Below are 12,449 nucleotides of genomic sequence, written 5' to 3'. Positions count from 1 at the left end.
GTGACGACATTGACGGTTAAGGACGATGAAGGATGGCTTGCGTAGGAGGATGCTCGCTCTCTAAACTCGCGACAACTTGAGGGTTGCTTGCACGATCTGATGATGGAAGCTGTAGAGGCTCACGATGGCGACAAATGGTTGCTCATGGTGGTGGTCCAATGTGAGCTCGAAGGATTCATGGTGTAGATGTCAGCTTTTCGACAATGGCAGCCTTGCAGCAGCGCGACATGGCTGATGATAGAGGAGGATTAGGGTTTCTGTTTGGAGAAGGTAAACGTTTCTGGGTTGGTGAAAAAAAACAATGTGGCACACACATACAAGGGAAGTTGGTAGCCCATGTGGGCTCACCGTTTGCCACATTAAAAAAAACTTAAAGTTGTTCAATTTTAAGGACCTAAACATAAAAGTTTCAAAACTAAGAGGACTAAAATGAACAACCTTTTCGAATAGGGACGAAAACCAAAATCGCTTGATAGTTTAGGGACTAAAAACATATTTAACCCTTCTTTATATGGTTGATTTGATTTTTATTTTAATGTTTAAAAAAAACAATATCACTCTTGGTAAAGATAGTAAAGATAAGACTTAATAACTTATTTTGTTTTTAGTTTTGTTGAATTTTCTCAATTAGGTCCTTCTTTTTAAAAGTGTATGAAATTGGTCCTCACTTAATAAATTTTGTGTCAACGTCATCAACGCACACCACTTCTCCCTTTTTTGAACGTTACTTCTTTGATTTGCAAAAGGGGTTGTTATGTATGTAGTTTGTGAGGATGGAGGTTGAAGGAGATGATGGGCGCTTACAATTACCGTAATCATGATTCAGATGATGGGATTAGGGTTCATTCGCGATTAGGGTTCGCATTCTGAATTGAGGCTAATTTGGTTTTTTGTTCTTCTAGGTTCTTCACTGCTGTAACCCAAATTGGGGCCTTTGGAAGCTATGCGAAGTGCACCGGTAGGGGATAGCGCTGTTCATGATGGCGATGATGACAATGAAGATCTGTTTTGTAGGTTTGAGTGGAACAGATGATGGTGCAGTGGCTGCTGGTGCGATTCTTGATTGAGGTTCTCGGACGACCGGATTGGAGAGAGGCAAGGTTGGGGGAAGAGATTGAGATGGCGCCCCCCGACAGCCTTGAAGATCGGATTACCGATGTGTTGGAGTCATGGAATTTGGGAATGTTGAGTTCACGTAGGAGTCCCAAAATGATTAACCTTTCTTTTGGTGTGTTACATTGTTTGAATGCAGAGAATGTGATGAGTTGTTCTAGAAGACAAGTTTTGACCAAATTGGCATGAGGTTTGTGATTTGGTCTTATTTGCGTTATTTAATTGTAGGTGAAAAAATGGTCTTGGGATGAAATGAGGAGCATGAGTTGATATCTTCTGGGTGGAGAATTTGGAACCATGGAAGACCGAATTCAGGTCTTTATTGGTACTGAGAAGGATCAAGAAGAGACTTGAAGTATTATGCAACAAGCTTTAGGGAAAGAGCTGAGGAGTTCGACAACTCTTTGACAAAATGGGAATCATGAACCAGGTCTCTCCCACTCACTGGGGTATTTAGGAGAAGAGTGAACATGTGTTTCTAGAGTCATGTTGCTCTATCTTTGCCAGCAAATTTCGTTGTTACTCAGGTTGATGGAAACTTATAGTTTGCTAGGGAGAAAACCTATTTTGCATTCTGTTTTGTATGAAAGAATTGATTCATGAGTTTCATCTATGTTTTAAATGTTTTAACGTTGCCTAAGATGTTGTCAAATGAATGTTCTGTCTTGATGATCTTACAAGGGAGATTATGCTTTGGGTTTACTGATGAATGAAATAAAACTTATTCATGCCAACAATCCAATTTTCTCTCTCACACTTTTTTTGGTATTACAAAAGGAAGAAGGAAAGATAACCCTAACAAAAAGAAGAAAAAGGTATGTTGCATTGCAGAGGAGTAGAGGAGGGAAAAAAAGTTAACGCTGTTTGTGCGTATTTTTAACGGAAGGGATGATGTTGACGCAAAATTTACTAAATGATGACTAATTTTACACACTTTTAAAAAGAAGGACCTAATTGACACAACCCAACAAAACTGGAAATAAAATAGGTCATAGAGACTAAAGATAATTAGGATTCTAAATTATCATTTTTATTATAATTCAAGAATTCTAAATTTTCCTTTTTATTTTATTATAGTTCAAGTCTGTTGTACTTTAAAGTCCAAAATGAAATGGTTATATCAATTTATTTCATAACCAAAATTAAATTACAAAGACTAAATAAAAAGAATATAAATATTTTAGATACTCAATAGAATGAAAATATTTAAATTTATGGAACATTTAAAACATTATGACAATTCTTATTTTTCGTTATAAGACATCTACGATACAAATGACAAAAAAAATTCAATTACAAAATATAAAAAAGTTTACCGCTCAATATTTTTAGTACCGACTCATGTTAAACAATAAAGTAATTTAACGAGATTCCTTGGATGTTGCTCCCTCCACCACCACCCTTTGCTCCCTCCACCTCCTTGTTCCTCTTTTACCCTTCCTCTATTTTTCTATTCCTGATTTATCCTTCAGTAAAATTTTACTTTTAGGATTACAAATTTAAACTTTTACCCACTGCAATCTTTTATATGAATGTATGACAGCGACACAAAAGCTCTTCTTCCTCTATAACGTTTCACTTCGTATTGTTTCATTGTGCTCTTCTTCCTTTTTAAAGTTGGAATTTTTCCTCTTCTCTTTTTCCATTGTGGTGTGAGAGTGTGATGAGTGAGAGGTTGTAAGTGGTGGTGGAAGAAATTGTTCCAGCAAAGTGCTAGTGGTCGATTTTGATGGTGCTTGAAGGTGCAGTAGTGAAAGAGGTGAAGGCACACTGCATTCATCTTCGAGTTACGTAATCAACCTTAAATTAAATTCTAAAATAACGTGTAAACCCTTAAATGGATGTGAGCATCCGTGAGCGGATCTCAACATCCGTTTAAGCTAAAACGGATGTCACTTTTACTACTCACTCTTCTCTTTTATCTTCTTTCTAGGCAAAGGTCAAACAAGTTAATCCATTAGGGTTCTTCTGGTTATATCAATTCTTGGGAATTTAAAATACAAGGAAAGATCTACACTAAACAATTTTTTAATTCTATAGTATTCTTTTTATAATCAAGTCAAAAAGAAATTAATGAGACCAAACTCATGCTCCATTGACTGTGTGAGAACTGCTTCAGTCGACTCAAAACATCTTTATTTAATCTTCTCATTAAGAAAAAAAAATAATTTATACTGTAATAAGAAGGTGTATCGGTAAAAATAAAAAATTCCAATAAGATATAATGTTGTAACCTATTTTAGTTAAAGTTAGGCATTAAGAATCACATTAAAAATTAAAGTAAAAAACTTATATTAAACAAGAAAAAAAAATGTACAAGATGATGGATTGACCATGAAGAATAAGCTCAGCAAGTGAGCTCCAGTGGCAGGACTATTGAGAATACCCAACAAAGTAAAACAACAACCATTTTGATGCAGAATTTTATTTTACTTAATAAAAACAATGTTGAGAAAAGATGCCTGAACCAATTGTCCTCGGTTACAGTAATATACCACGGGCTTCCTCGGTAGAGAAAAGATAAAAGCTAATCTAAAGTTCTTCCTTACTGTGTTAAACAACCCACAAGCAGTACTCAATACACAACAAAACTGCAGGTGGAGAAGGAGAATTGCATCACCAAACGTAAATGCTAAGCAGAAATTAAAAACCAAAGAAGCCAAGCTCACTAGCTTTCTCCTTCTCAAATGTCGCGAAGTACTGATATATGATTCTCATTGCAAGCAATATTCCAGTTCCTAAACCAGTTGCCCCCATGAAATCAGCCAACACAGTCAGGGCAACAATACATATGCCTCCAAATGCTGCAGCAATGGGAATGTATCGGTTCAGTTTTTTCTGAAACCAAACGGATATGGAGAACGGATTTGATGAGAGTGGGGGGTGATAATCTGGAAAGAGAGGGTAGGGCTGCGTGAATATGATGAAGAACAAACGGATATGGAGAAAAAAGAAGCAAGAGTTGCAAGATGAGAAAGGATCTGGAGTTGGGGGTGCGAATCTGGAGAGAGAAAGAGAGAAGGAGAGTTGGGAGATGTGACTGCCAGAGTGAAAATGGATAAAAATTTAGAGTTTAAGATTAAAGTAAATAAAGAGGGATAAAAGTAAAAAAGATTATATTTGTAATTAAAAATATTATGCAGAAGGTTGGGAAGGTGGAGGGAGTAACAGTGGTGGTAGAGGGAGCAACACCCATTATTTTTCAGAAGACGGATGTGGTGGAGTTTGGGGTGGGGTGGGAATCTAAAAGAAAGAGAAGGAGAGTTGGTGGTGGGGTTGAGTGAAAAGTGAGTTGGTAGAAAAATAGGATTTAAATTTAAAGTAAATAAATATGATTAAAAATAAAATAAAGGTTATTTTTGTAATTAAAAAATGTTATTTTTGTAATTAAATTTATTTTAGAAAAGGTTGGGGAGGTGGAGGAAGAGGGTGGTGGTGGAGGAGTAACACCCATAATTCTTACTTCATTTTGTTTTGTTATACGCTTAAATATATTTTAAATTCATTATAAATTTAAATATTTTCAATTCAATTTTAACTAAACATTTTAGTTTTATTAAGTATCCAAATTCTTACAATTTTCAGTTTACTTCATTGATTTTACCTAGAGCTGTCAAAACGGGTAACCCGGCCCGACCTGACCCGACCCACCACGGGTTGGTCACTTAGTAAGCCAACCAAACCCGGCTCATTTATTAGTGAGCTGAAAAAATTTGAACCCGACCCGACCCACCACGGGTTGGTGGGTTAAACGGGTTGGCTCATTGGCTCACTTAATTAACTTTTTTTCACCCTTTTTTTCTCAGATTCTTATAACATATTACTTTGATCGATCAAATTGAAACAATAATAATTTGACCAATTAATATAAAAGAAAATGAAACAAAAGAAATATATTGTTATATATATTCTAAGCTATCAAGCATAAATTTTTGCCAATTTAGTTTAATGAGACATACACAATCGTTTGACCAAGAAATTACATATAGTTGTTAACAAAAATATATAACACAAGATAAAATTGTCAGGCTTGTAGATAGGTCTAAAAACAAGATAAAACAAATGATATATTCTTGAATTATTCAATCTATAATATTATTCATTTATTAAATTGGAATCCTGAATGGACAAATTCACAGTATTATGCTCTCTTGAAGTATCTTCTTCTTTATCTCCATCTATAATATTATTCAATCTATAATCTTAGGGTTTTATTTGTAGAGAGAAACTTTTGGAGAGACAACAACGGGAAAGGCTATTGCTAAGTAAAGGTTGTATATTTTGAATAATTAATTTAATTAATTTGATTTCAATAATAAAATAAGATTTGAATAATTAATTTAATTTAATTAAAAAAAATTGGTGGGTTGGTGAGCCAACCTGACCCACCACGGATTCAACCCGTGTGAGCCGGGTTCTTAGTGAGCCGGGTCAAAATTGGCTCGCATAAAAAATTTTGCATTTTTTTCCAACCCAACCCGGCTCAAACCTATGGTGAGCTGGGTTGGCTCACGGGTTTCAACCCATTTTGACGGCACTAATTTTACCATTAATTAAAATGATATTATTGTTGTTTTGCACTATCATTGTTTACATGTCTTCATATGAAAAATTAAAAAATACCTTAAATTAAATTTTAAATCTCTCAATATTATCAATTAAATTTATTTTACGAAGTCTCTAAGAAGTCTCGTTTTATTGAGTACTTAAGCTCTCTATATTTTTCAATTCACTTCTAATCATAAATTGAAATAATATGCGTAATCTCAAATTAAACACTACAAACTTTTATTATTTAAAATATAAAATTCTGAAACCCTAATTATCTTTATCAAATGTTATTATTTGGTGTCTTCAATGATTTTAACCCTAAACTTACAAAAGAATCTTACATTAATGTAACATTGTGGAATCCGTTTAAAATAAAATAAGACCTCATAAAAGCCGTATAAAACATTTCTTATTGGAGATGTTATGTTTAAAAATATATATCATGTTGTGTATAATAACCGCACACTTGCTGTAGTCAAGAAAATTGATAAAACATGGAAGAATTATAATTTAGATGCTCAGTTGGCTTTGTCTGTTCAAAAGTCGTTCAAATTACCACTCCTCACTTCGTGAAGACTGAATAAATTAGAAAGAACCACAGCCTAATAAAATAAGTGATTATCCCCGTGATGGAAACATGAAAATTCGAGTGAGGTCGTCTGTCACTATCTCTTCTCAATCTTCTAGTAGCACTCCAGCATTTTCAAGTATAGGTCAGACGCTTGAATGTTCCACACACTAAAAACTAAGCAGGTCTCGACAACGTTGCTTCTTTTCCTTTATCAGCTTGATCAAGGCTCTTGCTGAATTCTCGGGCACTCTGAAATGGTATACAATGCAGACATCAGGCTAGAATATGCAATGGAATGATGATAACATTTGAATTTGGGAAAAAAGTTTAAGGTTTCACATATTAGTTAGACCAACAATATCTATTGAAAAATATAAATCATAAATTCTGCTCCCACATCTGTACAAGCAAGCTCTAATCTAATTCACTCATTTCCCCCCCAAAAAGTAAAGTAATATAAACTATTCAAATCCTTAAAAACCATGGTCAAATACCAAAAGTAAGAAAGTAGCAAGTAATTAACATCAAGATACCAGAATAATTAAGCAAGCTAATATACATTAAAATACAATAATCAATCCCCTCTCCGCCTCTGCAAATGCTGCTTCTACCTTTGAGAGTCACACGATGATCATATAACCTAAATTAGCTACCAGCCGCAGAAAATAGAATGAAAAATAAATCCCAAAGGAAGACCAATGAAGAAAATTGCAACACAAGAAAGCCAATAAACCAGCAATATTCCTTTTTTTCTTTAAAGTACCCTATTACACATTGGTGACACACACTGTAGACCAGGATCTCAGTTGCTTGTGAAATCAGAGGATAGTGCACCATGTGGATCCATTTGAGCAGTCAGTTCAAGTTAAAAATAACCATTTGTTTGCTAAAATTCTAACCCAAAATAAACCCAAATTGTAAACATGACCCTTTTCCCCTAGGGCTCCATTCGCAAATCAAAACGTAACCAAAAAACTCTCACCAGCACGCACTCTCAACTTCAACAACACAACCACAGAACTGACATTGTTTTTGCTGACACTAGCTTCTTAATTGTTAAGAAGTGAATTTTAAGCTTAACTCAACCCTACAAAACCGGTTTGTAAGATGAGGTTTGCATTCACTTATATACTCTAAATTGGTCTTATCTATAGTCGATGTAAGACTTCCAACACACCCCTCTCACGCCGAGATATATACATCTCGAGTATGAGACTGGACATTAATAGGTGGTCCAATAGCGGCCGATAACGGGTAGAACGATATGCCCAATAAACAACAATTATTGCTAGGATAGGCTCTAACCTGACTCTGATACCATGTTAGGAAGTAAACTTTAAGTTTAACTCAACCTCACAAAACCGGCTTGTAAGGTAAGATTTACATTTACTTATATATTCTAAATTAACCTTATCTCTGATCGATGTAGGACTTCCAAAAATAATCATTAGTCATCACAGCACTCACAATTATGACGTCACCATCTACAACTCTCGCATCAATGCTGTCATTGCCTTCATCTTTGACTCTGTTTCGCAATTTGTCTTCTTGAATCTTTCTTCTGCTCTTGCTGCCATTTTGGAGAGTGTTCTATTATGTTTAATTGTGTCATGTATTGGATCTTATTTCGAGTTAGTTTTCTTGTCTATCTAGTTCATACACAGGTCAATAAATATAGTTTTTTGTATACTTGTAGCTCATATGAGTCGAGTTACAATCCCAAGTTACAATTTTTTAGCCCCCCTCGGATCCTCTTATAATGCTTGAATTTGACAACATTGGCCAAAACATCCAAGTCAAGACAACTAAAAAGGTAGTCAACCCAGTTCATCACAAAGAGCTATTCAACAAATTTAATAGGAGTAAGGCAATTATACTTCCAAAAATTCTTAAAAGAGATGCAGATGAATCACGTGTGCCATTTTTGTGAAGAAAAGAGATGGAATTAACTCAGCAGGGGCAGAAACAGGGGATGATCAGAAGGAACCATGGTCACTCTCAAGAAGATTTCTTAGTTCCTGACCCCTAAAGAAGTTCTGGCTTTACTCCTGGCTCACAGTATACAAAATAATACACATGCAGCCATCAATGTATTTTTACTGATTGACAAGTCATACAAAGCACAAGCTTTGATAGATGTTTTTCATGCTCTGGTTACATTTTGATGTTTGTATTTTGTAATTCAATAAGAACTCTTCAAAAGAACTCATCCAATCCCAAAACATCATAAAGGGCTCAACAACCTCCACAGATTTAGGATGTCCTATTAAATTTTTAGAATGTGCAGATGGGTAATGTCGCAGTTTATATGAAAAGACAAGAAATTATCATCCCACAGGTATAAAAATACACACCTGCTGCAAATATAATGAAATTACACTCCCTGAACAGGATGGGCAAAGCACGGGCTTTGAAGAGAGCATTTACACTGCTCTTGTTTTTAGTTTGTCTTGTCTGTTGGAGGATACCATAACCCTCCTTCTTGTACTTTTACTCTTCTCTCTCAAATAATCACACAAACCCAGATGTCACAAATACAAAAGCCTTATGAAAATAATGGAAAGACAAAAGGGCAGGAGCAGCATTGCTAATTTGTTAAACAATGGTCTAATCAGACTGCTTAAAGGTAAAAGATGTTAGTAGATTATTGCAGCAATATATATTATCCAACCATAGCTCGAAGTTAAGAGGATTTTAAATCCAATCAAGCGTGTCTATTTCACCATGATGGCATATATAACACTGCCAAATAAAGTTATCAATAACTTGTAACTTAAACCTAAACTGAATACCATATCATGCAAACCGTGATTGTAATTTGTACAGAATATTTTTCTACCAAAACAGATAAATTACAACTGATCAATCAGCATAACCATAAGCACCACCATACATGAGTCCTAGAAGGAAAAAATGCAGCCTAACAGGTGGATTCGTATGTCTTTCATTTCAAACTGTTCTTCACCTTTCCTTAGGCAAAACAAACAGCGTAAAAAGCACAAGAGATTTCCTACCCAAACAAAGTAAAACTATCCTCACAAAATTCCCGTTTGCAAGAAAGCTAATGAAAACAAACAGGTCATAATAAACTTCTCAACAAGCCTTTGTAGAGAAGAAAATAAAGAGTGAAATGTATCAAACTTCCGTAAGTTAAGTTATACACACCGACTTTTGTAGAAGAAGTTAACATAAATCGTGGCGATAGGTTTAATTCATTTTCCTTTTTATTTTCTTCTCCAATAAGTATTTATTGAAAACTTCATCAAACAGTACCTCAAATGGGATGATATTTCAAATTTCGAATGAAATATGTATGTTCAAAGATGGAATCAGTTTTCCTGTCCCTTAACAATCACCACGAGTTGTGAGTCTACACCTACTATAACTAAGCGAGCAAAAAACAATACCCTTTGACAGAACTGAACCCCTATCTAAAAATAATAATAATTGGAGTGCTAAACGAGCAAAAGAGATGGATGAAGAATTAGAAGAACAGACCGTAGATTTAACAGGAGGTGGATCAAATTGAATGGAGTGAACAGACATCTTAGCTATCTCGGTAATTGCAGCGTCTCTGACCTCAGCCACATCATTCGTCAAATCCTCATAGGCAGCCTCAAAAGCCTCCTGCCAGAACCTCGGCAGCCTGATCCTGCGACTGTTGGTGTAAACATCCCACATATGCCTCACCACCTTCTCTCTCTCCTCCATTTCCTGGGCAAAACATCAAAACCACACCCATCACATTGCGCTGCACACCCTAATCCACTCACGCATAATAAGAATAATAATACTAAGGCCAGAACTGACTCACGAGAACATCGAGATCGTCGTGGATGGGAGGATCCATGTCGTTGGAAAGGGAATTCAGAGTGCCGGACCAGCGCAGGGAGACGGTGCCGGTGAACATCGACCAAAATGCCAGAAGCAAAATTGCCGCTAATGCCCAAAACTTATACTTCCCTTTCCCAAACAAACCCGAATCCAATGGTTCCTTCTTCGCAACCGCGGCGGTGGTCGGAATCCCCTCCTCGTCCTTCATTTCTCTCTCGATCTAGTTAATTAATAATAATAATGATAATAATATTAATCCCTAACGTGAATTCAGGTAGTGTATGTGATAGTTCTTTTTCACACGAGACGCGACGCCACTACCTATTACGCTTCAACTTCATCGCTTTCGAATTCGATCGAATTTTCGAAGAGGGGAGAAAATGAGTGCGATTGAGTTGGTAATACGAATGGATGGTTTGTTTTGTTTGTTTTTGTGTTTTTTATGAGATTTGGAGCGACCGTGTTGTTACTCAGATACACTGCGATGCGGTTGCGGTGCAATAATAAGAAAATGACGGATTTGGTGTTTCCTCCTACGGAAGGGACAATGCTACATCGCGTGGGCCACCACTTTTTATTACACTTGATTTGCTTGACCTTGGTCGTAGATGATATGGGACAATCATCGCCGTCCATTCCACGCAATTGCATTCCGCGTTTTAATGCCAAGACTGGTATCCGTTATTGCTCCTTGTGGCAACCGACACTCGACGGCACCTTTTTATTATTGTATTTGAAATTGTAATTTAATATTTTTGTTATTTGTCTTCCTCTTGCATTACTAACGTTAGTTTAATATGGCTGAAATTTAATTTAATAATTTTAAAATAATTTTTTTGTCAATAAGTCAATAAATATTTTATTCTTATTATGTTATAAAAAATATATTTAAATTGAGAAAAAATTGTATTAAAATAATCAAATAAAACATTGTATATCATATTAAAATCGTTCAAATAACGATTAGATAAAGAAACGAAACTTTGCTGAAAAGATATTCTACATATTATATATATATATATATATATTTCACATATATAACATAAAAATATACATTAAAAAAAATGGTATCAAATAAAAACGTAAGTATTTAAATTTTATTTTATTTTCTTGTAATTACTATGTTTCTTAATTTATTTTTTTATTTCTTTTATATCGTCATTCAATTTAAGTATTTTTACTTATAAAATACTCACTACATTTTCCATGTATTATTTCTGGTAAAAAGAAATACTATAAATTTAAAATTTAAAATGATTTACATTTTAATAGAGATAAAAAAAATAGAAATAAATAAATAATATTTTGAATAAAAATAAAAATATTAATTTATTTTATTATATTATTTAATTTTCTTATTTGTATTTAGCCTTTCTTACCATACAAAAATAAGGATTATTTTAAAAAGTATGGGATCCACTACTAGGCTTTTTAGTATATTTATAGTCGAGTGGAAAATAATTATAGGTTTATTATTTTGATATCTTTTATTATATGTCTTCATATTCAAAGTAACAAAATCAATAAATTTAGTTGTACTCCGACCAAAAAATAATATTAATATGAAAATTTATTTTATAATTTGATATATATATATATATATATATATATATTATTACATTTTATTTATTGAATTAAAATTTATTTTTTTAATAACTTTTAATATTTTATATAACTTTTATATGAAATTGGATTTGATATTTTCATCTTTAAACTTTATTAATAAATAAAATGTAATTTTCGTGAGCAAATAACGTAAAAGATTTGCTAATATGTCTTATTATAGTATGGTATGTTTTGGTTTTAATGTAATGACAATTTTGATTAGATATGGATACACAGTAACATTAGACAACGTTGTTTTTCACATAGCAAATTCTTAACGTTGTTTGATGACAAAAACTACATTATTTTTTTTTAAAATTTAAAATTAAAATTTGTCAAAATTTAGACATGAATAAAATTTAATTTCAAATTATAGGTTTAAAAACTAAAAGTATATTTAATCCTAAAATTTAATATCATATGTGAAAGTATTGTATCTAACTTTTCTATATATAGATATAAAATTATAAACAAATTTTTCAAGTATTTTAAAAAATACAAACTATTATTTCTATTAATTTAAAATACAAACTATTATTTCTAAAAAAAAATACAAATTTAGATTTCAAATTCACTCTAATCATTAGAATTTAAATTTATTTTTTTTAAAGATTCAATCGTATCCTAATTTAAAGATGAGCGGTTGGGATATATAAATACTTTCTTCAACAAGAAATGAAATTAAAACAGTATTTTTTTTTTCAAATCCTCTTTAATAATTCTAATTCCAGACAAAAACATCACAATTACTTCCAAATAAAAAATTAGGCTTTAA

General features: G+C 33.4%; 1 protein-coding gene across 1 annotated transcript; it reads right to left on the bottom strand.

Moving 5' to 3' along the window:
- Window positions 1-6,148: 6,148 nt before the first annotated feature.
- LOC108336097 (uncharacterized) lies at window positions 6,149-10,587 on the bottom strand. Its single transcript, XM_017572425.2, has 3 exons — window positions 10,050-10,587; window positions 9,734-9,949; window positions 6,149-6,484 (listed from the first exon to the last, which is right to left on the bottom strand). Exons 1-3 carry the CDS (start codon window positions 10,275-10,277, stop codon window positions 6,410-6,412), a joined length of 519 nt encoding a protein of 172 aa, XP_017427914.1. The 5' UTR covers window positions 10,278-10,587; the 3' UTR covers window positions 6,149-6,409.
- Between the last annotated feature and the right edge of the window lie 1,862 nt (window positions 10,588-12,449).

The sequence above is a fragment of the Vigna angularis genome, chromosome 10 (genome assembly GCF_016808095.1).
Source record: "Vigna angularis cultivar LongXiaoDou No.4 chromosome 10, ASM1680809v1, whole genome shotgun sequence".
NCBI lineage: Eukaryota > Viridiplantae > Streptophyta > Magnoliopsida > Fabales > Fabaceae > Vigna > Vigna angularis.
This window is presented reverse-complemented; position numbering and strand designations above follow the sequence as displayed.

Coding starts and splice junctions, on each gene's coding strand:
- LOC108336097 (XM_017572425.2), bottom strand. CDS start 10,277: ATGAAGGACGAGGAGGGGATTCCGACCACCGCCGCGGTTGCGAAGAAG. Junction 9,950..10,049: donor ACGACGATCTCGATGTTCTC/GTGAGTCAGTTC, acceptor TGTTTTGCCCAG/GAAATGGAGGAGAGAGAGAA. Junction 6,485..9,733: donor CACCTCCTGTTAAATCTACG/GTCTGTTCTTCT, acceptor ATACCATTTCAG/AGTGCCCGAGAATTCAGCAA.